Source organism: Macaca fascicularis, chromosome 11, assembly GCF_037993035.2.
Source record: "Macaca fascicularis isolate 582-1 chromosome 11, T2T-MFA8v1.1".
In the NCBI taxonomy this organism is placed as follows: Eukaryota; Metazoa; Chordata; class Mammalia; order Primates; family Cercopithecidae; genus Macaca; species Macaca fascicularis.
Window position 1 is genome coordinate 60,227,692 of NC_088385.1, and position 26,118 is coordinate 60,253,809.

The 26,118-nt window shown below is 49.8% G+C and overlaps 2 protein-coding genes and 1 non-coding gene across 15 annotated transcripts; all 3 read left to right on the forward strand.

Moving 5' to 3' along the window:
- AMHR2 (anti-Mullerian hormone receptor type 2) lies at nt 1-8,650 on the forward strand. Of its 12 annotated transcripts, none has more exons than XM_065524272.2 (11): nt 1-129; nt 435-617; nt 855-1,046; nt 1,310-1,387; nt 1,600-1,833; nt 1,964-2,064; nt 5,385-5,499; nt 6,270-6,442; nt 6,646-6,793; nt 6,962-7,098; nt 8,296-8,650. In XM_065524272.2, the coding sequence occupies exons 1-11, from the start codon at nt 81-83 to the stop codon at nt 8,587-8,589; spliced, it is 1,704 nt and encodes a 567-aa protein (XP_065380344.1). In that variant the 5' UTR covers nt 1-80; the 3' UTR covers nt 8,590-8,650. The 12 variants fall into 12 exon arrangements, with proteins under 12 accessions (XP_065380344.1, XP_005571070.1, XP_005571073.1 ...); XM_005571013.5 differs by having other exon boundaries at nt 1,600-1,718; nt 1,834-2,064; XM_005571016.5 differs by having other exon boundaries at nt 1,600-1,718; nt 1,834-2,064; nt 6,966-7,098.
- A 4,855-nt stretch (nt 8,651-13,505) lies between these two features.
- LOC123567746 (U6 spliceosomal RNA) lies at nt 13,506-13,610 on the forward strand. The gene has a single exon (XR_006690853.1). It is a non-coding gene; the product is annotated as a U6 spliceosomal RNA (small nuclear RNA).
- Nucleotides 13,611-19,943: 6,333 nt separating this feature from the next.
- On the forward strand, nt 19,944-25,102 carry PRR13 (proline rich 13). Of its 2 annotated transcripts, XM_065524317.2 has the most exons (5): nt 19,944-19,985; nt 20,096-20,184; nt 20,878-20,916; nt 21,602-21,975; nt 24,478-25,102. In XM_065524317.2, exons 3-5 carry the CDS (start codon nt 20,898-20,900, stop codon nt 24,523-24,525), a joined length of 441 nt encoding a protein of 146 aa, XP_065380389.1. In that variant the 5' UTR covers nt 19,944-19,985; nt 20,096-20,184; nt 20,878-20,897; the 3' UTR covers nt 24,526-25,102. The 2 variants fall into 2 exon arrangements, with proteins under 2 accessions (XP_065380389.1, XP_005571076.1); XM_005571019.4 differs by lacking the exon at nt 20,096-20,184.
- The last annotated feature ends 1,016 nt before the right edge of the window (nt 25,103-26,118 follow it).

Below are 26,118 nucleotides of genomic sequence, written 5' to 3' on the forward strand. Positions count from 1 at the left end.
GTATCTGAAGAAAGCTTTGGCCAGGGGCAGCTGTGCTGGCTCATGCTCTCCTCCTTCTGCTGCTGCCATCCTCCAGCAAGATGCTAGGGTCTCTGGGGCTTTGGGCATTACTTCCCACAGCTGTGGAAGGTAAGCGTCTACAGGGAGGGGAAGGGTCTTTCCATCCATCCCGTGAGGGAAAGGGGCGCTTGAAGCAAGAGCCACCCCTTTGGAAGAGTGGTGAGTGGGCTGGGTGAGTGAGGGTGAAGGACAGAGCCATGTGTCCCCATGGCGGGGCTCAGGTTCCAGCCCTCTGCTGACCCTGCTTCCTCCTGTGGCTTTACCATACTGACGCTGGGATGTGGAACATGTTTTTGTCTGTTCTTTTGGCCACTTTTTTGCCTCTGCATTCACTCCTATCTCGAATCCTTTCCTTTCCCCACCCTGGGCCTCAGCACCCCCAAACAGGCGAACTTGTGTGTTCTTTGAGGCCCCTGGAGTGCAGGGAAGCACAAAGACACTGGGAGAGCTGCTAGATACAGGCCCAGAGCTCCCTAGAGCTATCCGCTGCCTCTACAGCCGCTGCTGCTTTGGGATCTGGAACCTGACCCAAGACCGGGCACAGGTGGAAATGCAAGGTGAATGGCAAAGTATATGGCAGGTGATAGCTAGGGTGGGAGACAGACACATCCTGGGGTGTGGGTGGCAACCAAGGGGGAAGGGGAGAAATAGAACATGTGGTGGGAAAGAAAAGCCCATGAGAGATGGAAGGGATGCCTCTGATAGAGAAGGGATTTATCCTCTGTTTCCACATGCCATTGTGCTTTCTCCCTTTTCCCCCTTTCTCTCCTCTTCCCCTAATCCCACCCCATCAGGATGCCGAGACAGTGATGAGCCAGGCTGTGAGTCCCTCCACTGTGACCCAAGTCCCCGAGCCCACCCCAGCCCTGGCTCCACTCTCTTCACCTGCTCCTGTGGCACTGACTTCTGCAATGCCAATTACAGCCATCTGCCTCCTCCAGGGAGCCCTGGGACTCCTGGCTCCCAGGGTCCCCAGGCTGCCCCAGGTAGCCACCCAAGGGTACTGAAGGCTGGTGGGGGCTGGGCCCAGGTTAGGATGAGAGATGGAACCAGGGCCAGTTCTCACCCTACTCCCACCCCACACTTTCCTCCTCCTGGCCTTGGGAAGTTGGTTGCCCTGGTGACTGGGAGATAAGGGGTCTTGTGACCAGGGTGGGGGTGGGTTGAGAAGCAAGCTCTCAGGAGGGGAACAGCGGAGAGCAGGTTTGGGTCAGTGCTTGCCAGCCTGCATTCTTGCCTTGATGTCCAGGTGAGTCCATCTGGATGGCACTGGTGCTGCTGGGGCTGTTCCTCCTCCTCCTGCTGCTGCTGGGCAGCATCATCTTGGGTACTAATCCACCCCATCCCTCCCTTGTGACCCCAAGACATTGTCCCCAGAGCTCTGATCCCTCTCCAGGCACCCCTGACCCCATGGTCTTGGGATCTCCATAGCCTGATTCCCAGACTCCCATGACCTCTCACAAAGCTCCCTTTCCATAGAGTCCCTTTTCCTGTCCCCATGCATGTGCACCCTGAACCTAAGGCTCTTCTCTGTTCCAGCCCTGCTACAGCGAAAGAACTACAGAGTGCGAAGTGAACCAGTGCCAAAGCCAGGGCCAGACTTGGGCAGGGACTGGAGTGTGGAGCTGCAGGAGCTGCCCGAGCTGTGCTTCTCCCAGGTGCCCCAGGGAGGGAGAGAAGGGATCCTCTGGGCACTCCTGGAGGTTGTGCTGGGGAGGAAGCCTGGCCCTATTATAGCTCAGAGGCCCACACTCAGCACAGTGTCCCTACCAGGTAATCCGGGAAGGAGGTCATGCAGTGGTTTGGGCCGGGCAGCTGCAAGGCAAACTGGTTGCCATCAAGGCCTTTCCACCGAGGTCTGTGGCTCAGTTCCAAGCTGAGAGAGCATTGTACGAACTTCCAGGCCTACAGCACGACCACATTGTCCGATTTATCACCGCCAGCTGGGGGGGCCCTGGCCCCATGCTCTCTGGGCCCCTGCTGGTACTGGAACTGCATCCCAAGGTGAGCACCAAGGAGTATATATGTGTGTGTGTGCCTGTGTGTATGTATGGAGGTGGGGGCTACATGGTAGCTGGGCCTTGTTGATGCTTCTGCTTTCGATTTTCTCTTTTCTAAGACATTAAAAATGGCCAGGTGAGGTGGCCCACGCCTGTTATCCCAGGACTTTGAGAGGCCAAGGTGGGTGGATCGCCTAAGCCCAGGAGCTCAAGACTAGCCTAGGCAACATGAGGAAACCCTATCACTGCAAAATTAGCTCAGCATGGCAGTGCACACCTATAGTCCCAGCTACTCAGGGGGCTGAGGTGGAAAGATCGCTTGAGCATAGGAGGTTGAGGCTGCAGTGAGCCGTGAGCATCCCACTGCACTCCAGCCTGGGAGACAGAGTGAGACCATCTCAAAAAATAGTAACAAGCTGGGCACGGTGGCACACGCCTGTAATCCCAGCACTTTGGGAGGCCAACTTGGGAGGATTGCTTGAACCCAGGAATTCAGGGATTCAAGAACAGTCTGGGCAACACTGTGAAACCCCACCTCTACAAAAAAGAAAAAATTGGCTGGGTGTGATGGCATGTGCCTGCGGTCCCATCTACTTGGGAGGCTGAGGTGGAAGGAGTACCTGAGCCTGGGAAGGTCAAGACTGGCAGTGGGCCAAGATTGTGCCACTGCACTCCAGCCTAGGTGACAGAGTAAGCCCCTGTCTCAAAATAATAATAATTTTTATTTATTTTTATTTTTTATTACATAAACAATACATGTTTATATATTTATTTTATTTTATTTTATTTTATTTTATTTTATTTTATTTTGTGAGGGGGGCAGAGCCTTGCTCTGTTGCCCAGACTGGAGTGCAGTGGCATAGCTTGGCTCACTGCAACCTCTGCCTCCTGGGTTCAAGCAATTCTCCTCCCTAAGCCTCACCAGTAGCTGGGATTACAGGTGCCTGCCACCACGCCTGGCTAATTTTTGCATTTTTAGTAGAGACGGAGTTTCACCATGTTGGCCAGGCTGGTTTCGAACTCCTGAACTCAAGTGATCCACCCATCTCAGCCCCACGAAGTGCTGGGATTACAGGCATGAGCCACTGTGCCCAGCCAAAAAAAAAAAAAAAAACAATGTTGGCCGGGCACGGTGGCTCACGCTTGTAATCCCAGCACTTTGGGAGGCCGAGACAGGCAGATCACGAGGTCAGGAGATCGAGACCATCCTGGCTAACACGGTGAAACCCCATCTCTACTAAAAATACATTTAAGAAAATTAGCCGGGCGTGGTGGCGGGCGCCTGTAGTCTCAGCTACACGGGAGGCTGAGGCAGGAGAATGGTGTGAACCCGTGAAGCAGAGCTTGCAGTGAGTGGAGATCGCGCCACTGCACTCCAGCCTGGGTGACAAAGCAAGACTCCATCTCAAAAAAAAAAAACAATGTTAAAGAAATACCTTCAGGCACAACCCTCCAAACTTATTCATATATTCATTCAACAAATAATTATAAACTATATGTCAGACACTCTGCTAGAGGCCAGAAAAAACACAATCCCTGCCTTTACAGATTTTATAGACTAGCAGGGGAGACAGAAATGGATCAAGTAAACACAAGTGTCAAATGTCAAGTGTGCTAAGTGCTAGAAGAGAGGGCCACTGAATTATAAGAATAATAAGATGTGACTTGAAGGGGAGAGCAATGAGCAAAAAGAAGAAGAAAAGGTAGGCAGAGGCCAGCCACACCAGGCCCTATGGGCCTGCTAAAGATTTGGGACTTTTAAAGCTTTCATACCATTTCCCATCTGCTTCCTGCTAGGCATTACACTACCCACTTTTTTTTTTTTTTTTTTTTTTTTGACAGAGTCTCATTCAGTTGCCCAGGCTAGAATGCAGTGGCATGATCTCAGCTCACTGCAGCCTCTGCCTCCTGGGTTCAAGCAATTCTGCCTCAGCCACCCGAGTAGCTGGGATTACAGGCGTGCCGCCACTACTTACTCCTGGCTAATTTTTGTATTTTTAGTAGATATGGGATTTCACCATGTTGGCCAGGCTGGTCTCAAACTCCTGACCTCAAGTGATCCGCCTGCCTCGGCCTCCCAAAGTGCTGGGATTACAGGTGTGAGCCACCCCGCCCAGCCATGCTACACACTTTAAACATTTCCAAACACACCCTTTGCAAACACATTATGAGGTAGGAATGATTATCCACATGGGGCTCAGAAAAGGAAAGTCATTTGCCCAGAATCTATGTGACTCTAGAGCTGGCTCCTCATCATCATGTCTGTTGCCTCCTGTTTACCCCTCCACCAGGACTGTGTGTGTCTCTGTCCACGTAGAAGAGCTCCCCACAACTCACTTTGCCCTATTGTAAGTAGTTCAACCTCCACCACCTGTTTCAGTGCCCAAATGCAGTGGCTCTTCCCTGGACTTTTTCAGCCCCTATAGCTTCTGCACCTCCGAAATCTTGAATGATGGAAAATCCCCTCTTTGACCACATACCTCCTGGCCCAGCTCAAAAATCACTGTTTTTTTGTTTGTTTGTTTGTTTAAATTTCTCTGACTTCTCCAGGCAGTGTTAGTCATTCTTGCTTTATGCCCCTTGGCACTCGGTTAATTTTCCCATCTTGGGGTTTACTGCATTCTTTATCTCTTACCTTCTCATCTGAGCCATCTTGGTGCCTGCACACAACTCATGGCCACTGAAGGTGCTCGATGACACTTGTCGAATGAGGGGTTCTATTGCTCCCTTCCCTCCAATTCCCACTTGCCCTCCACCTGCTACTCTGTTATCTACTGGCTCTGCCTGTCTATGTGTACACATGCCTGACACCTCAGACAAGGTGGCTCATGAGGGATGCCCCTGACTAGCTTACCCTGCCTCCTCTGTTACTGTCTTTGCCCCACATTTTCTGAGTCAGTATAAGCTGGTGGTTATTAGTAAGTGATCTTGAGTCAGACTGCTTGGACTCAAGCTCCACTCCTGCCTCACCGACTGACTTCAAGCGAGTTTCCTTAGTTCTCTGAGGAAAAGCTCTTCATCTGTTAAATGGGGGTGTGACAGGAAGACCTACCTCCTAGGGTTGTTACAAGGATTACAGGAGGCCACATCCACTGGGCCTGGACCACAGTAAGTGCCTAGTAACCTTGATCTCGAGTTACTATTTTTCATGTCAATTGATGCACAGTCTTACTCCTTCTACCTATTGTCTTGGCCAGCATCCGTCGGTGTGTCTATCTGCTGGGGAGATGCAGGGAGAAGACTGTCAATTGATCTCTGCTCTCTGGGATGGATCAGCCACCTCCAGCTTTGTGTACTGTCCTTTTCTCTCTGTTTTTTTCCCAGGGCTCCCTGTACCACTACTTGACCCAGCACACCAGTGACTGGGGAAGTTCCCTGCGGATGGCACTGTCCCTGGCCCAGGGCCTGGCATTTCTCCATGAGGAGCGCTGGCAGAATGGTGGGTGAGCTGGGCATAGGAAGTCAAGGCAGCCACACTGCTAAGTTTCTGATTCTCCCTTAGTTTGGAGGGGAAGGATTGGGTCAAAAGGGGGAGGAAGAGCCGGGCGCGGTGGCTCACACCTTTAATCCAACACTTTGGGAGACCGAGGCAGGCGGATCATGAGGTCAGGAGATCGAGGCCATCCCGGCTAACACGGTGAAACCCCGTCTCTGTTAAAAATACAAAATATTAGCCAGGCGTGGTGACACGTGCCTGTAGTCCCAGCTACTCGGGAGGCTGAGAGGCAGGAGAATCGCTTGAACCCGGGAGGTGGAGGTTGCAGTGAGCGGAGATTGCGACACTGCACTCCAGCCTGAGCAACAGAGCGAGATGCCGACTCAAAAAAAAAAAAAAAAAAAAAAAAAAAAAAGGCTGGGCGCGGTGGCTCAAGCCTGTAATCCCAGCACTTTGGGAGGCCGAGACGGGCGGATCACGAGGTCAGGAGATCGAGACCATCCTGCCTAACCCGGTGAAACCCCGTCTCTACAAAAAATCCAAAAAAAACTAGCCAGGCGAGGCGGCGGGCGCCTGTAGTCCCAGCTACTCGGGAGGCTGAGGCAGGAGAATGGCGTAAACCCGGGAGGCGGAGCTTGCAGTGAGCTGAGATCCGGCCACTGCACTCCAGCCCTCCAGCCCGGGCGACTGAGCAAGACTCTGTCTCAAAAAAAAAAAAAAAAAAAAGAGGGAGGAAGAACATCCATGTTCCTTCGACCTTGATTCCCCCACAGGCCAATATAAACCAGGTATTGCCCACCGAGATCTGAGCAGCCAGAATGTGCTCATTCGGGAAGATGGATCGTGTGCCATTGGAGACCTGGGCCTTGCCTTGGTGCTCCCTGGCCTCACTCAGCCCCCTGCCTGGACCCCTACTCAACCACAAGGCCCAGCTGCCATCATGGAAGTGAGTTCTCTGGCTAACTGGTGAGGCCCAGGATGATGGTGGTGCTGCTGATGGCAATGCAGCCATTGTGTGTCAACAGTTGTAGCAATACCTATAGCATTTGGGACATTGCTGAGTCTGTGTTTGGGGATATTGCATGGACCATTGCTGCAATGAGGGTTGCCACAGAGATGATTCTTGGCCCTTCGTGCCTTGCTCTCCAGGCTGGCACCCAGAGGTACATGGCACCAGAGCTCTTGGACAAGACTCTGGACCTACAAGATTGGGGCATGGCCCTCCGACGAGCTGATATTTACTCTTTGGCTCTGCTCCTGTGGGAGATACTGAGCCGCTGCCCAGATTTGAGGCCTGGTAAGGATAAGTGGTACAGTCCCTTCCCCTGGGCTCCCCCTCACCCATTCTAGGTTCACCCCAACCTGACCTGGTCCTGAGAAAGCTCTGCTTTTCCCTGTCTTGCCTTTTCTATATGGTAGGCACCCCTAGGACTAACTGACACCCAGCCCCTCTACCTCCCTCCAGACAGCAGTCCACCACCCTTCCAACTGGCCTATGAGGCAGAACTGGGCAATACCCCTACCTCTGATGAGCTATGGGCCTTGGCAGTGCAAGAGAGGAGGCGTCCCTACATCCCATCCACCTGGCGCTGCTTTGCTACAGTAAGAGGCCTAGGCTGTTGGGCTGGGAACCTGGAGAGTGGGGGCTGGGCATGGGCTTCAAGGACATCTCTGCCAGGGCATCTGTCTACTCCTATCTCCTCTCATCTCCCATCACTCCTTGGTTCATGCTCAGCTGGAACTGGGCAAGCCTGCTCTCCCCCTCAGTTCATCCTCTTCCACCCTAAGTCTCACACAGTCCATTCCATCTACCTGAGACACACACCTTCCTCCTGCTCAGCCTTGCCCAGCCTGTCTCTCCTCTCTACCATCAGTTAGCCCTGTTCCTCAGTCCCCTTCTCCAGGATGCCCTCCTTGGCTTTGCTCTTGTCCTGAGCTCTGCCCCATCTGCTCTCCTAATACAGTAAAGCCCAAAAATCAGTTCAGTAAGTCCCCATTCTGTCATACATTGATGATGTTTCTGCTGTGACCCAATAAAAGGCAGTTCTGGGTATAAAGGGTGAAAGCAGTGGCCTCACAGTGAAAGTTCAGGGCTTTGCACAAATACTGTTTTTTTTTTTTTTGAGACAGAGTTTCGCTCTGTCACCCAGGTTGGAGTGCAGTGGTGCGATCTCGGCTCACTGCAAGCTCTGCCTCCTGGGTTCACGCCATTCTCCTACCTCAGCCTCCCGAGTAGCTGGGACTACAGGTGCCCGCCAACGTGCCCAGCTAATTTTTTGTATTTTTAGTAGAGACGGGGTGTCACCATGTTAGCCAGGATGGTCTCGATCTCCTGACCTCGTGATCCGCCCGTCTCGGCCTCCCAAAGTGCTGGGATTACAGGCGTGAGCCATCGCGCCTGGCCACAAATACTTTTTTAACAGAATGTGCCTTCTGCTACCTGATCTGAAATTTCCACGGCACAAGTGTTAAGTTAGCTAACGGAAACTGGGCATTACTTGCAGAAGACTCTGGCTCTCTGAGAGGAAAGAGAGTAATTTCCCATTAGCATATTAAGCTTTCAACCTATATTAGCTCCTCAGAGGAAACAGTGGGCTGTACAGAAGGCCCCCGCAGAGCCTGTTTCATAGGGAACAAGATTCAGAAGGCTGGAATTCAGCAAGAGGGAAAGGAGGGAGGCTCCAGGAAAGATCAGAAGTGGGTATTGAAAGCAGAGTGATGGACACTGAAGATGCCTTTTAACCCTGGGGCCCACTCAAGATCCTAGAGTCAACCCTCCCTCCCTGTCATTCCTCCCAGGATCCTGATGGGCTGAGGGAGCTCCTAGAAGACTGTTGGGATGCAGACCCAGAAGCACGGCTGACGGCTGAGTGTGTACAGCAGCGCCTGGCTGCCCTGGCCCATCCTCAGGAGAGCCCCTTTCCGGAGAGCTGTCCACGTGGCTGCACACCTCTCTGCCCAGAAGACTGTACTTCAACTCCTGCCCCTACCATCCTGCCCTGTAGGCCTCAGCGGAGTGCCTGCCACTTCAATGTTCAGCAAGGCCCTTGTTCCAGGAATCCTCAGCCTGCCTGTACCCTTTCTCCTATGTAAATATGCAGTTTATGTGTAATCAATGTACATGCCAACCTAAACATGGCGATTGCATAGCTGTCTTGTCTGCCTCATCACTGCCTTTCCCACCTGCCGAATCCTTGGATTCTTCTGCGGGCATCCAGTCCACAGCAGTTCTGACCAGTGACTCGGTGTAGGTGTGCAGGAAACAGAATAAAGTCAGCTTTCCTGACGCATATCCTTGGGCCTTCCTCTATTCCTGTAATCCAGGAACCCTCTTGTCTCTCTTCTCTTCCACTAACATTTATTTTTATTTATTTATCTGATTTCTTTTTTTGGAGACAGAGTCTCTGTCCAGGCATGAGTGCAATGACACGATCATGGCTCACTGCAGCCTTGTCCTCCCTGGGCTCTTGTGATCCTCCTACCCCAGCCTCCCGAATAGGTGGGACCACAGGCATGGACCACCATACCCAGCTATTTTTTCTTTTTTGAGACAGAGTCTCGCTCTGTCACCCAGGCCGGAGTGCAGTGGCACAGTCTCTGCTCACTGCAAGCTCTGCCTCCCGGGTTCATGCCATTCTCCTGCCTCAGCCTCCCGAGTAGCTGGGACTACAGGCACCCGCCACCATGCCTGGCTAATTTTTTGTATTTTTAGTAGAGACGGGTTTTTGTTTTGTTTGTTTGTTTGTTTTCTGTATTTTTTTTTTTAGTAGAGACGGGTTTTCACTGTGTTAGCCAGGATGGTCTCCATCTCCTGACCTCGTGATCCGCCCGTCTCGGCCTCCCAAAGTGCTGGGATTACAGGCTTGAGCCACCGCGCCTGGCCTAGAGACGGGTTTTCACTGTGTTAGCCAGGATGGTCTTGATCTCCCGACCTCGTGATTCGCCCACCTCGGCCTCCCAAAGCGCTGGGATTACAGGCCCACCGCATCTGGCCTAATTTTTTATTTTTTGTAGAGATGAAGTCTTGCTATGTTGCCCAGGCTGGTCTCAAACTCCTGAGCTCAAGCAGTCCTCGTTCCTCAGCCTCCCAAAGTTCTGGGATTACAGGCATGAACCACTGCACCCAGCATTTTAAATTGTTTTTTTGTTTTGTTTTGTTTTGAGATGGAGTCTCGCTCTGTCGCCCAGGCTGGAGTGCAGTGGCGCGATCTCGGCTCACTGCAAGCTCCGCCTCCCGGGTTCCCGCCATTCTCCTGGCTCAGCCTCCTGAGTAGCTGGGACTACAGGCGCCCACAACCGCGTCCGGCTAATTTTTTTTTTGTATTTTTAGTAGAGACGGGGTTTCACCGTGGTCTCGATCTCCTGACCTTGTGATCCGCCCGCCTCGGCCTCCCAAAGTGCTGGGATTACAGACGTGAGCCACCGCGCCCAGCAAATTGTTTATTTTTTAAAAATTTTATTTATTTATTTATTTTGAGACTGGGTCTTGCTCTGTTGCCCAGGCTGGAGTGCAGTGGCACGGTCTCAGCTCACTGCAAGCTCTGCCTCCCGGGTTCATGCCATTCTCCTGCCTCAGCCTCCCAAGTAGCTGGGACTACAGGCACCAGCCACCACAGCTGGCTAAATTTTTTGTATTTTTAGTGGAGACAGGGTTTCGCTGTGTTAGCCAGGATGGTCTTGATCTCCTGACCTCGTGACCTGCCCACCTTGGTCTCCCAAAGTAAATTGTTTATTATTTTTGTTTTTGAGATAAGCTCTTGTTCTGTTACCCAGGCTGTGATCATAGCTCACAGCATCCTTGACCTCCGGGGCTGAAGCGATCCTCCCACCTCAGCCTCCCAAGTAGCTGGGACTACAGATGCGTGCCACTACACCCGGCTAATTTTTGTATTTTTTCATAGAGACAGGGTTTTGCCATGTTTCCGAGGCTGGTCTTGAACTCCTGGGCTCAAGGGATCCACCTGCCTAGGACTCCCAAAGTGCTGAGATTACAAGTATGAGACACCACACCCAGCCTCAACATTTATTTTTAAAGGTGGGATCTCGTGGTGGGCACTGGGGAAAGAAGGGTAAACACAACAAAAATCACTGCCCTAAAGGTGCTCAAAGACCTGCACATCACATTGTTGGGGTCCTGTACACTGTCCTGGGGGAAACAGGACAGACTTGAGCAGGAATGCTTCACAGAGCACAGGATGCTTGAGCTGTGTCTTAACTGAGCAAGAGTTTCCCAGGAGCGTGTTCTTGTCCCTTCCTGTGACTCAGCTCTCATCCACATCCAGTCAGTTCTCAAGTCCCACTGAGGCAACCTAGGCAGGGGCTAGTTCTTCTTTTTCTTTTTTTCGAAATGGAGTCTCGCTCTGTTGCCCAGGCTGGAGTACAATGGTGGGATCTTGGCTCACTGCAACCTCTGCCTCCTGGGTTCAACTGATTCTCCTGTCTCAGCCTCCCGAGTAGCTGCGACTACAGGCGCCCGCCACCACACCCAGCTAATTTTTGGTGTTTGTTTTTTTTTTTTGTTTTTTTTTTTTTGAGACGGAGTCTCGCTGTGTCTCCCAGGCTGGAGTGCAGTGGCGTGATCTCGGCTCACTGCAAGCTCCGCCTCCCGGGTTCACGCCATTCTCCTGCCTCAGCCTCCCGAGTAGCTGGGACTACAGGCTCCCGCCACCACGCCCGGCTAGTTTTTTGTATTTTTAGTAGAGATGGGGTTTCACCATGTTAGCCAGGATAGTCTCGATCTCCTGACCTCGTGATCCACCTGCCTCGGCCTCCCAAAGTGCTGGGATTACAGGCTTGAGCCACCGCGCCCGGCCAATTTTCGGTGTTTTTTAGTAGAGATGGGGTTTCACTATGTTGGCCAGACTGGTCTCGAACTCCCGACCTCGAGATCCACCCATCTCGGCCTCCCAAAGTGGTGGGATTACAGGTGTGAGCCACCACGCCTGGCCTTCTTTTCCTTTCTTAATCAACCTGCATCATACTTTGATGGGCAGGGCCTGCTTCTGGGCACCTTCTCTTTCCTTCTTCCTAGGACTTGCAGGCCCCAACTACTATAATTACCCCCTGGCAGCTTATGTTTCCCCTAATCTAGGCTAAACAGTACTCTTTGGATATTCTTTATTTTTTTAAATTTTTTCGGACCGAGCCTCACTCACAAAAAATTTTTTTTTGACGGAGGCCAAAGTGGATGGATTACCTGAGGTCAGGAGTTCGAGACCAGCCTGGCCCACATGGTGAAACCCCATCTCTACAAAAAATAGAAAAATTAGCTGGTCATGGTGGCATATGCCTGTAGTCCCAGCCACTTGGGAGGCTGAGGCAGGAGAATGGCTCGAACCTGGGAGGTGGAGGTTGTAGGGAGCCGAGATCGCACCACTGCACTCCAGCCCAGGTGACACAGCAATAGTCCCTCTCAAAAAAAAAAAAAAAAAAGAAGCTGGGCCCGGTGGCATGCGCCTGTAATCTCAGCACTTTGGGAGGCCGAGGGTCACAAGGTCAGGAGTTCGAGACCAGCCTGACCAACATGGTGAAACACTGTCTCTATTAAAAATACAAAAACTAGCTGGGCATGGTGATGCCCGCCTGTAATCCCAGCTACTCAGGAGACTGAGGCAGGAGAATCCCTTGAACCTGGGAGGCGGAGGATGCAGTGAGCCGAGATGGTGCCACTGCACTCCAGCCTGGGCAACAGAGCCAGACTCTGTTTCAGGAAAAAAAAAAAAAAAAAAAAACAGAAAGAAAGAAAAAGAAAAGAATGTACAAACATGCTGATGAGCATAAGGCTATGTTCAATCAAAAATAAACCTATGGGTCGGGCGTAGTGGCTCGCACCTGTAATCCCAGCATTTTGGGAGGCCGAGGCAGGCGGATCACCTATCAGGAGTTCGAGACCAGCCTGGCCAACATGGTGAAACCCCATCTCTATTAAAAATACAAAAATTAGGCCAGGCCCAGTGGCTTACGCCTGTAATCTCAGCACTTTGGGAGGCCAAGGCGGGTGGATCATGAGATCAGGAGATCCAGACCATCCTGGCTAACACGATGGAACCCTGTCTCTACCAAAAATACAAAAAGTTAGCCGCGCATGGTGCTGGGCGCCTGTAGTCCTAGCTACTTGGGAGGCTGAGGCAGGAGAATGGCATGAACCTGGGAGGCGGAGCTTGCAGTGAGCCGAGATCGCGCCACTGCACTCCAGCCTGGGCGACAGAGCGAGACTTTGTCTCAAAAAAGAACCAGAAAAAAAAAAAAAAACACAAAGATACAAAAATTAGCCTGGTGTGGTGGTGCACACTTGTAATCCTAGCTACTTAGGAGGCTGAGGCAGGAGAATCACTTGAACCCGGCAGGCGGAGGTTGCAGTGAGCCAAGATTGCGCCATTGCACTCCAGCCTGGGTGACAGAGTGAGACCCTGTCTCAAAAAAAAAATAAATAAATAGGCCGGGCGCGGTGGCTCAAGCCTGTAATCCCAGCACTTTGGGAGGCCGAGACAGGCGGATCGCGAGGTCAGGAGATCGAGACCATCCTGGCTAACATGGTGAAACCCCGTCTCTACCAAAAAATACAAAAAACTAGCCGGGCGAGCTGGCAGCGCCTGTAGTCCCAGCTACTCGGAAGGCTGAGGCAGAAGAATGGCGGGAACCCGGGAAGCGGAGCTTGCAGTGAGCTGAGATCCGGCCACTGCACCCCAGCCTGGGTGACAGAGCAAGACTCCGTCTCAAAAAAAGAAAAAAAAAAATGAATAAATAAATAAAAATAAAAATAAATAAAATAAATAAGCCTATGATTGGGAGACTGAGGAGGGCAGGTCACCTGAGGTCAGGAGCTGGAGACCAGCCTGGCCAACATGACAAACCTTGTGTCTACTAAAAATACAAAAATCAGCTGGGCATGGTGATGCACACCTGCAATCCCAGCTACTCTGGGGGCTGAGGATGGAGAATCGCTTCAATCCGGGAGATGGAGTTTGCAGTGAGCTGAGATCAGACCACTGCACTCCAGCCTGGATGAGTGAGCCTCCATATCGAAACGAACAAAGGAAAACAAAAAACAGAGAAGATTAGCATGGTCCTTGTGGAAGGATGACATGCACATTTGTGAAGCATTCCGTATTTTAAACAAACAAACAATGACCATATCCCAAACATCAGAGAGGCTATAAATAAAAAGACAAGGGGAGTGTTGTGGTATTACAGTTTCTACTTGTATTTTTGAATGAGTGTATTGTAATATGTTGTATAGAAGGGATCACTAGGCTGGGCGCGGTGGCTCACGCCTGTAATCCCAACACTTCGGGAGACCGAGGTAGGCGGATCATGAGGTCAGGAGATCGAGACCATCCTGGCTAACACAGTGAAACCTCGTCTCTACTAAAATATACAAAAAATTAGCTGGGCGTGGTGGCGGGCACCTGTAGTCCCAGCTACTCGGGAGGCTGAGGCAGGAGAATGACGTGAACCCAGGAGGCTGAGCTTGCAGTGAGCCAAGGTCGCATCACTGCACTCCAGCCTGGGTGACAGAGCGAGACTCTGTCTCAAAATAAATAAATAAATAAATAAATAATCGCTAAAAGCCAGAAAATATAGGTTATAATCTTGTCTCTCCTAACTGTGAACTCTTAGGAAAGTTTATTTTTCTCAGGAAATTGAATAAATGTTTCTCTAAGTCATTTCCAACCCTATAGTTCCATGATTCTGTGATACAATGATAAAATATGAAAGTTCCAATTGTGAAGATGAGTTTACCAAATCCAATGTTTGCCTAATATGATATTCCTATGAGTAGTGATTTCATGCTCCTGGAGATGTATTAGGCATGTAAATACACTTTTTAGAAACCTGGGCTGGAGGCCGGGCGCGGTGGCTCAAGCCTGTAATCCCAGCACTTTGGGAGGCCGAGGCGGGCGGATCACGAGGTCAGGAGATCGAGACCATCCTGGCTAGCACGGTGAAACCCCGTCTCTACTAAAAATACAAAAAGAAATTAGCCGGGCGTGGTGGCGGGCGCCTGTAGTCCCAGCTACTCCGGAGGCTGAGGCAGGAGAATGGCGTGAACCCGGGAGGTGGAGCTTGCAGTGAGCCGAGATCGCGCCACTGCACTCCAGTCTGGGCGACAGAGCGAGACTCCGTCTCAAAAAAAAAAAAAAAAAAAAAAAAAAGAAACCTGGGCTGGGTGCAGTGGCTCATGCCCGTAATCCTAGCACTTTGGGAGGCAGAGGCGGGCTGGTCACCTGAAGTCGGGAATTTGAGACCAGCCTGACTAACATGGAGAAACCCTGTGTCCACTAAAAATACAAAATTAGCCAGGCGTGGTGGTGCATACCTGTAATCCCAGGTACTTGGGAGGCTGAGACAGGAGAATGACTTGAACCCAGGAGGCTAGGGTTGCCGTGAGCCAAGATGGCACCATTGCACTCCAGGCTGGGCAACAAGAGCGAAATTCCGTCTCAAAAAAAAAAAAAAAAAAAAAAAAAAAAGAGAGAAGAAAAGAAAAAATAAACTTCTAGAGTAGGCAAACTTTTTTTTTTTTTTGAGACGGAGTCTTGCTCTGTCACCCCCAAGTTGGAGTGCAGTGGTGCGATCTCGGCTCACTACAACATCTGCCTCCCTAGTTCAAGGGATTCTCCTGCCTCAGTCTCCCCAGTAGCTGGGATTACAGTGTGTGCCACCACGCCCAGCTAATTTTTTTATTGTTAGTACAGATGGGGTTTCACTATGTTCGTTGGGATGGTCTCAAAATCCTGACCTCGTGATCTGCCCACCTCAACCTCCCAAAGTCCTGGGATTACAGGCGTGAGCCACCGCGCCCAGCCTGTTTGTTTGTTTTGAGACAGGGTCTCACTCTGTGAGTGAGACTGGAGTGCAGTGGAATGATCTTGGCTCACTGTAACTTCTGTCTCCCAGGCTCCAGTGATCCTCCCACCCCAGCCTCCTGAGTAGCTGGGATTATGGGTGCACACAACCACGCCCAGCTAATTTTTCTATTTTTTGTAGAGACAAGATTTCACCATGTTGACCAGGATGGTCTCGAACTCCTGAGTTCAAGGGAATCCACTAGCCTCGGCCTCCCAAAGTGCTGGGATTACAGGCATGAGTCACCCCACTCGGCCAAAATGCAGTCTTGTTATGTAAGATACTATCACTGGGGGAAGCTGGGTAAATTTTACAACTTCTTGTGAGTCTAAAATTATTTCAAAATAAAAGAACACTATCTAGGCAATACCACTCAGGACATAGGCAGGGGCAAAGATTTAATGATGAGATCACCAAAAGCAATCACAACAAAAGCAAAAATTTGTAATGTGATCTAATTAAACTAAAGAGCTTCTGCACAGCAAAAGAAACTAACATCGGAACAAACCGCCAACCTACAGAACAGGAGAAAATTTTTATGATCTGACAAAGTGTCTAATATCCAGAATCTACAATAAACTCAAACAAATTTAGAAGAAAAAAAAAACAATCCCATTAAAAAGTGGGCAAAGGACATGAACAGACACTTCTCAAAAGAAGACATGCAGCCCACAAACATGAAAAAAAGCACATCATCACTGAACATCAGAGAAATGTAAATCAAAACCATAATGAGATACTATCTCATGCCAGTCAGAATGCTGATTATTAAAAAGTCAAGAAATAACAGGCCAGGCCTGGTGGCTCATGCCTGTAATCCTAGCACTTTGGGAGGCCAAGGTGGGTGAATCACTTGAGGTCAGGAGTTTGAAACTGCCCTAGCCAACATGGTGAAACCCCATTTCTACTAAACACACACACATACACACACACACACTATATATATATATATATATATATATATATATATATATATATATTTATTTATTTATTTTTCTGAGATGGAATCTTGCTCTGTCGCCCAAGCTAGAGTGCAGTGGCGCGATCTCGGCTCACCGCAAGCTCTGCCTCCCAGGTTCACGCCATTCTCCTGCCTCAGCCTCCTGAGTAGCTGGGACTACAGGTGCCCATCACCACGCCCGTCGAATTTTTTTTGTATTTTTAGTAGAGATGGGGTTTCACCGTGTTAGCCAGGATCGTCTCGATCTCCTGACCTCGTGATCCGCCCGCCTTGCCCTCCCAAAGTGCTGGGATTACAGGCGTGAGCCACCGTGCCCAGCCAATTTTTTGTATTTTTAGTAGAGATGGGATTTCACCATGTTGGCCAGGCTGGTCTTGAATTCCTGACCTTGTGATCCACTTGCCTCAGCCTCCCATAGTGCTAGGATTACAGGCGTGAGCCACCCCGCCTGGCCTAATTTTTTTGTATATTTAGTAGAGACGGGGTTTTGCTATGCTGGCCAGGCTGGTCTCGAACTCCTGGCCTCATGTGATCCACCTGCCTCGGCCTCCCAAAATGCTGGGATTACAGGCATGAGCTACCATGTTCTGCCTATATCCCACAAATTTTGGATCTAATATTTTCATTATGGCTTATTTCTTTTTGTGCTCTTTTGCCCATGCTGGAGTGCAGTGGCATGATCTTGGCTCATCACAACCTCCACCTCTCAGGCTCAAGTGATTCTCCCACCCCAGCCCTGAGTAGCCGGGACAACTGGGTGTGAGCCACCACACCCGGCTAATTTTTGTATTTTTATGCCCGGCTAATTTTTGTATTTGTATTAGAGACAGGGTTTCCCCTGTGGCCCACGCTGGTCTTGAACTCCTGGACTCAAGGAATCTGTCTGCCTCAGCCTCCTAAAGTGTTGGGATTACTGGCGTGAGCCACCACACCCGGCCTGCTTCTTTCTTCCTTCCTTCCTTCCTTTTTTTTTTTTTTTTTTTTTTTGAGACGGAGTCTTGCTCTGTTGCCAGTCTGGAGTGCAGTGGCACCATCTCAGCTCACTGCCATCTCTGCCTCCCGGGTTCAAGTGATTCTACTGTATCAGCCTCCTGAGCAGTTGGGATTACAGCGTGTGCCATCACACCCAGCTAATTTTTGTATTTTTAGTAGAGACAGGTTTTCACCATGTTGGCCAGGATGGTCTCAAAATCCTGACCTCATGATCCACCCACCTCGGCCTCCCAAAGTGCTGGGATTATAGGCATGAGTCACCGTGCCCACCTACTTATTTCTAAGTATTTAATTTCCATCATGGCTTATTCTTTCCGTGGTTATTTTAAGGCAATTTATTTATTTATTTAGAGATTGAATCTTGCTCTGTCACCCAGGCTGGAGTGCAGTGGTGTGATTTGGGCTCACTGCAACCTCTGCCTCCCAGGCTCAAGTGATCCTCCCACCTTACCCTCCTGAGTAGCTGGGACTACAGGCGTGCACCACCACTCTCGGCTAATTTTTATTTTTTATTTATTATTTATTTATTTTTATTTTTATTTTTATTTTTTTTGAGACGGAGTCTTGCTCTGTCGCCCAGGCTGGAGTGCAGTGGCCGGATCTCAGCTCACTGCAAGCTCCGCCTCCCGGGTTTACGCCATTCTCCTGCCTCAGCCTCCCGAGTAGCTGGGACTACAGGCGCCCGCCACCTCGCCCGGCTAGTTTTTTTGTATTTTTAGTAGAGACGGGGTTTCACCATGTTAGCCAGGATGGTCTCGATCTCCTGACCTTGTGATCCGCCCATCTCGGCCTCCCAAAGTGCTGGGATTACAGGCTTGAGCCACCGCGCCCGGCCTTAATTTTTTATTTTTGTAGAGATGATGTCTTACTAAGTTGCCCATTCTGGTCCTGAACTCCTGACCTCAAGTGATCCTCCAGCCACGGCCTCCCAAAGTGCTGGGATTACATGCATAAACCACTGTGCCCAGCCTGGATGACAGTTAAACAATTTTTTTTCTAAAAAAAAAATCTAGCTGTATGTTTGCTTATATTTTACATCGTGGTCAGGGAATATGTATTGAACAGTTCTTTCAAAATTGAATTGCATCAGTTGAGACATGCTTAACTTAGAATGTGACCAATTTTTATAAATGCTCTAAGCATGCTTAAGGAGAATTAGCAGTCATTAAGTTTTGAGAGCATGGTTCAATGCATGTTCATCAGGTCAAGTTTGTTAATTGTATTGTGTGTGATTTTTTTGTTGTCGTTGTTTATTATTATTATTTTTGAGACGGAGTCTCACTCTATTACCCAGGTTGGAGTGCAGTGGCACGATTTCGATTTCGGCTCACTGCAACCTCCGCCTCCCGGGTTCAGCGATTCTCCTGCCTCAGCCTCCCAAGTAGCTGGGATCACAGGCACATGTCACCACGCCCGGCTAATTTTTGTATTTTTAGTAGAAACGGGGTTTTACCATATTGGCCAGGCTGGTCTCGAACTCCTGACCTCGTGATCCGCCCGCCTCGGCTTCCCAAAGTGCTTGGATTACAGGCATGAGCCAATGTACCTGGCCACTTGTATTGTTTTCTTTAAAAAAAAAAAAAAAAAGTCTGGGCGCGGTGGCTCACGCCTGTAATCCCAGCACTTTGGGAGGCCGAGGCAGGCAGATCACGAAGTCAAGAGATGGAGACCATCCTGGCCAACATGGTGAAACCCCATCTCTACTAAGAAATACAAAAATTAGCCGCGCCTGTAGTCCCAGCTACTCGGGAGGCTGAGGCAGAAGAATCGCTTGAACGCGGGAAGCGGAAGTTGCAGTGAGCTGAGGTCGCACCACTGCACTCCAGCCTGGCAACAGAGCGAGACTCCGTCTCAAAAAAAAAAAAAAAAAAAAAAAAAAAAAAAAAAAAAAAAAGAGGCCATTGTAGCAATTCAGGGGAGAAATGAATCCAGGCGAGAGATGATGGGAGGTTTAGACCAGGGAAGACGGAGAGAAGTGGAGAGATTCCAGATGTATTTGTGAGACAAAACTGGTAATTTGGGGTAAGGGAGGTGAAGGAGACAGAGGGATCACGGAAGACCTCCTTGGTTTCTGGTTTAGGCTTCTTGACAGATGGCGGAGCTATGCAATTGAGAGAGGGAATCCTGGGAGAGATTATGAAATCTCTGTATTTTCCGCAAGAATGTTTGTTTGCTTCCCTTGCGAGTGTAAGAGGGAGCCGAGAACATTGAGGCTTGGGGCTAGGACTCAGCAGCTCCTCTGCCCTTGCCGAGAACTCTGTCTATATCTGTATTACAACACTTACCATAGTGTATTCACTTTACAAGGTATTGCACCCAGTGAACCATGACTAGCAGAGAGCAAGGGCAGAGTTTCTTCTCGGTGTCTCTAGGACTTTGCCCAGCAGCTGGCCCCGCCCCCTCTAGCGCTCTCCGCCTAGCTCCGCCCCCAGGAGATTTCCGGCTTCTCAGTACTTGCCTAGTCGTAAAGGGCTCCGGTCTGCAGCTAGAGCAACCGTTTCCTCCTCAGTTGGACCAGAGTGATTGATTAGTTTGTTGTCCAATCATCAGCCGAGTGGCCACATAATTACCAATTAGGCAGTAGCAGAGGCGGGTACCGAAGCACGGGGTCTGGGTGACTAGGTGTGACTAGGAAGTAAGAGCCGAGACTGCGAAGAACGCATCAAGTCCAGGCGGCGGTGGAAAGGTGACGTGGTATCTGAATTCCATGGGTTTATTCCTTTTCCCATTGCTGGGTTAAGAGCCCCTTCGCAGCTTGGGGCTAGGATCTTCATTTGCCTTTTTTCTTTTTTGGAGGAATTGGGCTGTGTCCATTTATTTAAGTATTTGAGGTTCTTGAGCAACTTCCTTCTTCGCCTCCAGGCGTATCCTTTTCTTAGCCTGAGGTGAGGTCCTCCCCAGGGAGAAAGTTGTTTGAGATCCTTTCTTACTCTGTGGGTGGTTAAAGGCCTCCGGACTCAGTTCCAGGAAAGGGGGATGAATGATGGGGGTGCCGAGACTCGCGGGCTATGCCCTCTTGCGAAGAGTTAGACGCTTCAACCTAGGTGGAGGGGCCCTGGGAACTAGATTCCTGTGTTAGGAACCAAGTAGGTATTGAGGGCGAAGAAACAAGTGGAAAGAGACATTTCTTTCTTTTTTTTTTTTTCGAGGCGGTGTCTCGCTCTGTTGCCCAGGCTAGAGTGCAGTGGCGCGATCTCAGCTCACTGTAACCTCCGCCTCCCAGGTTCAAGCGATTCTCCTGCCTCAGCCTCCCGAGTAACTGGGATTACAGGCGCCCGCCACCGCGCCCGGCTAATTTTTAGATTTTTAGTAGAGACGGGGTTTAACGATGTTGGCCAGGCTGGTGTCGAATTCCTGACCTCGTGATGCACCCGCCTTGGCCTCCCAAAGTGCTGGGATTACAAGCGTGAGCCACCGCGCCCAGCCAGAAAAGAGATGTGTCTTATGTGGAAGTCGTGGTAGTTCTCCAGGTGGGAGAGCCTACTGTGGGGTGGAAGACGTTAGGGCTGGGCTCCGGTGCTAAGTCCACTTCCTACCTCTAGACTGTCATCTTTTTTGCCTCATTTCTTTCTCCTCAGGCTGGAGGACACACCTAAACATGTGGAATCCCAATGCCGGTAGGTGTTTGGGGGTTCTGTACGACCCCTAACCCTTTTTCTGATGGACTCTGTAACAGGAAGTTTCTCTATCAGCTGCCCCATCCCCGACCCGCCACACCCGCAAAAGCAAAGTCCTTAGTCTACAGCTGACCAGTGCTTTTTTATTTTATTTTATTTATTTATTTTTTGAGACGGAGTCTCTGTCGCCCAGGCTGGAGTGCAGTGGCGCGATCTCGGCTCACTGCAACCTCCGCCTCCTGGGTTCAAGCGATTCTCCTGTTTCAGCCTCTGGAGTAGCTGAGATTACAGGCGTGCGCCATCACGCCCGACTACTTTTTGTATTTTTAGTAGAGACGGGGTTTCACCATGTTGGCCAGGCTGGTCTTGAACTCCTGGCCTCATGTGATCTGTCCACCTCGGCCTCCCAAACTGCTGGGATTACAGGCTTGAGCCACCACGCCCCACCGGCCTGACCAGTACTTTTGTCTTCCTCAGAGTTCACTGTCTCCCTCCTCTCTCCAGCCCTTACGGGGACATTCCCCTTTTATCCTCAACTCAGGTTTGTCTCCCCTACCTTCTATTCTCCTTTGTCACTTTTCCATTTCCCTTTAAGTATTGGGTGAGAAAGAATCTCTTTCTTTTTGTTGTTTGTTGTCGGAGACTCTGGGGAATACTAATGTTTATAATCTGCTTCTTCCCCCAGGGCAGCCAGGGCCAAATCCATATACCCCCAACATCGGGTGCCCTGGAGGTTCCAATCCTGCCCACCCACCACCTATTAACCCACTCTTTCCCTCAGGCCCCTGTCCTCCTCCCCCAGGAGCTCCCCAGGGCAATCCAGCTTTCCCCCCAGGTGGGCCCCCTCATCCTGTGCCACAGCCAGGGTATCCAGGATGCCAACCCTTGGGTCCCTACCCTCCTCCATACCCACCTCCTGCCCCTGGAATCCCTCCTGTGAATCCCTTGGCTCCTGGCATGGTCGGACCAGCAGTGATAGTGGACAAGAAGATGCAGAAGAAAATGAAGAAAGCTCATAAAAAGATGAACAAGCACCACAAGCACCACAAGCGTGGCAAGGTCAGTACCCTCTGGAGCCTGGCTAGGGAAGGGGTGCCCCCTCAGAGGGACTAGGTAGGCAGGGGTTGGGTGAGGGGGATTCACATTCTGTGGACGTGGGGGATGACGATTGTGTCACTCTGGTCGATGATTCTTCCTTTTTGTAAAAGATTGCTACTGGGAAGAATCTGATTATCTTGAAAAGAAACATCAGGCTTCTCCTATCTGGGGGGAGCTAGGGTGAGCCTTAAAATAGATTTTTAGAATCAAAAGCCAAATCTTTTCTGCCCTACTCTCTCCCAGAACTTTTGCTCCCCTCCCCGCAGGTGCATATTCTAGCAAGTTGGACCCCCTCACTGACATTATCAAAACATCAATTAAAGTCATTCCTTTGACAAAGCAAAGTCTTATAATAATTAACAGAATAATAATATGGCCCTAGTTCCTGGAGTTCTTTCTCTCTTTCAGTGTTCTTAGGGCCTTGTGTTAATTACATGGGCCCTTTGCCCTATCATCCAGCAGAAAAAGTGAGGACAAGAGCAGTCAGTGACTCAGCCTCTAACAGCCTAGGACTAAGGAGGTTTTATACTCAGCCCCAAGGCTGAGTATCTTTGTTTTAGAGGACTGTTAAAAATTAGTAAGGATCATGCCTGTAATCCCAGCACTTGGGAATTATTAGCTGGGTGTGGTGGCGCATGCCTGTAATCCCAGCTACTCAGGAGGCTGAGGCAGGCGAATTGCTTGAACCCGGGAGGCGGAGGTTGCAGTGAGCCCAGATCTCACCACTGCACTCCAGCCTCGATGACAGACAAGACTCCATCTCAAAAAAAAAAGTGCAAGGATAAAAGCAACTCTGAGGACAACTCTGGAAGGATTAAACCAATCTGCATCTTGATGAGGCCTCCATTTACATTTAACTGCCCAGTAAATTTATTTGCCTTGTGGATTCTAATTCCTGATTCTGGGTATTTGATAGAAGTCTGAAGAGAAGGCCAGGCACTGTGGTCCACACCTGTAATCCCAGCACTTTGGGAATCCAGGGCAGGCAGATCACGAGGTCAGGAGTTCGAAACCAGCCTAGCCAAATGGCGAAACATGTCTACTAAAGATACAAAAAATTATCTGGGCATGGTGCTGTGTGCCTGTAATCCCAGGTACTCCGGAGACTGAGGCGGGAGAATCTCTTTTTTTTTTTTTTTTGAGACGGAGTCTCGCTCTGTCCCCCACGCTGGAGTGCAGTGGTGCAATCTCGGCTCACTGCAAGCTCCGCCTCCAGAGTTCACGCCATTCTCCTGCCTCAGCACCCCCCACCAACTAGCTGGGACTACAGGCACCCGCCACAGCGCCTAATTTTTTTTTTTTTTGTTTTTTTTTTTTTTTTTTTGAGACGGAGTCTCGCTCTGTCGCCCAGGCTGGAGTGCAGTGGCCGGATCTCAGCTCACTGCAAGCTCCGCCTCCCGGATTTACGCCATTCTCCTGCCTCAGCCTCCCGAGTAGCTGGGACTACAGGCGCCCGCCAACTCACCCGGCTAGTTTTTTGTATTTTTTAGTAGAGATGGGGTTTCACCGTGTTAGCCAGGATGGTCTCGATCTCCTGACCTCGTGATCCACCCGTCTCGGCCTCCCAAAGTGCTGGGATTACAGGCTTGAGCCACCGCGCCAGGCTATTTTTTGTATTTTTAGTAGAGACGGGGTTTCACCCGTGGTCTCCATCTCCTGACCTTGTGATCCTCCCACCTCGGCCTCCCAAAGTGCTGGGATTATAGGCATGAGCCACCGCACCCAGCAGAGAATCTCTTAAACCCAGGAGGTGGAGGTTGCAGTGAGCTGAGATCATGCCATTGCACTCCAGCCTGGGCGACAGGGTGAGACTCCATCTGAAAAAAAAAAAAGAAGTCTGAAGAGAATTGAGATTTAGTGGGGAAGAAGGGGGAGAAATTACCCTGGAGAGACTGAAAAATGTTTTTATTTAATAACTGTAGCATTGCTGGGAGTATGTGCTTAAGGAACATTTAATAGAACTCCCAGCCTTTTCTTACATCTTCCCCACTTTTTCCTATTGTGCTTTGGAAAAAGTAGAGATACGTGCACACACAACTGCTGTTTCTACTGTCTTCTTAGAATCCAATTTCTTAAAATCATAGGACTTTGCATGCAGCTAATAAATAAGCATTTATAAGGTAACTGCTGTTTCCTGGCACCATACTATGCTTGGGCCTGTAATTTATTCCTTGCCTAGGCATCGATTCAGGTAAAGAAAGTTGGAAATTTGCTCCAAAGGCAATATGTTAAATTTTTAAAATTCTGTGTGATAATTTAGGATGGTTTAATCCATTCCTGTGTGCTCACTGCTGAAGGAAACCCTTGCTTTTGTTTAGGTACAGTCAGTTCAAGACTCCTGACCTTCTTAGGGAAGCAAGGGATACTTGGGTAGAGGGGTAGGGCACCAAAGAATGGCCCACGGAGTGATGAAAGGTCATTTGGATCTGATGCTTCTTTCCTCTTTCCCCTTTCCCCTTGCAGCATTCCTCCTCCTCTTCCTCCTCCTCTTCCAGCAGTGATTCTGACTGAATACAGGCCCTGGACCCTTCCCTCAAGTCTCACCAGTTCTGCTCTCCCATCAAGCTTCAGATGCCATGTTGTACTGGGGGAAAGTAGCCCTTGTGCTCCCCACCCCCTACCTCCACCTGAGCCTCACCCTGCTGTTGAGCCCTGAGTGGCTAGGGGAAATGGGAAGAGGATTGCCATGGCCTGGCCATCTTGTTGCTGCTTGGATAGATCATATAGCTAATGAATTAGGCAGGGGAGCTATTTTTTGAAAATGATGAACTAAATGTTGAAGACAAGTTTGAGATCTGTAAAATGTGATTTTTTTACTTCCGCTTATAATACTTGTGATTGGGGAGGTTTGCGGAAATTTAATTATGATGAAAAACCTCTATCTTTTTTGTAATGTTGCCATACTTGGGGAATTTAGTGGCAAATACATTCCCCAGCAGGCCTTTTGTTGGTTGCACTAACTGCAAAGTTGCTGGGAAGTAGAGTCCCTTTGGTCGATCAGCTTTGACCGCCATTTTGGAACCTTACCTTTCCTCCTTAGCCCAATATGCTGTCTCAGGTCCTATTCAAATAAAGATATTTCTCCTGGTCTCTGTTCACCTGTGCTATCACCTTGGCTGGGTATGGCACATTCTACAACTTTTGCTAATGTTCCACAGACCCTTTAAAGTGTATCAATTTTATAGAAGGGAACCAGAGCTTCACTGAGGAAGACACCATGTGATTCCTATGTTTTTTAAGTGGGAGAACTCTTCAAAATTGGGTCAGGCAGAGTGGCATGAATCTTTTTTGTCTTCCCTTGGGTCAATGGATATAGGCCTTTAGCTTATGTTTTTTTAACTCTGGCTGCCCATCAGCTATGAGAGAGTAATATGGGGCTTTACCCCAAATTTATTGAATAATACTTATTTTTTTTTAATTTTTTTCCTAAAACTTTTTATTTTTATTTATGTATTTATTTATTTTGAGATGGAGTTTCGCTGTTATTGCGCAGGTTGGAGCGCAGTGGCGCAATTGTAACCTCCACCCCCCAGGTTCAAGTGATTTTCCTGCCTCAGCCTCCCAAGTAGCTGCGACTACAGGCACCTGCCACCATGCCCGGCTAATTTTGTATTTTTAGTAGGGACAGGGTTTCAACATGTTGGTCAGTCAGGCTGGTCTCAAACTCCTGACCTCAGGTGATCCACCTGCCTTAGCCTCCCAAAGTGCTGGGATTACAGGCATGAGCGACCGTGCTCAGCTAAGACTTTTTACATGTGTCCCTACAAATCAGTATATTTAAGAAACTGTGGGCCAGGCGTGGTGGCTCACGCCTGTAATCCCAGCACTTTGGGAGGCTGAGGCAGGCAGAGCACGAGGCCAGGAGTTCCAGACCACCAGCCTGGCCAACATGGAGAAACCCCATCTCTATAAAAATACAAAATTAGCCGCGCGTGGTGGCTCATGCCTGTAACCCTAGCTACTCGGGAGGCTGAGGCAGGAGAATCGCTTGAATCCGGGAGGCAGAGGTTCAGTCAGAATTGGAGCTCAAGACAGCCTGGCTTCTGAGTCTCTGCTCTTAACCCAATGGATTCCAGGCAGAAGCAGTAGTTTTACAAAGGTGCC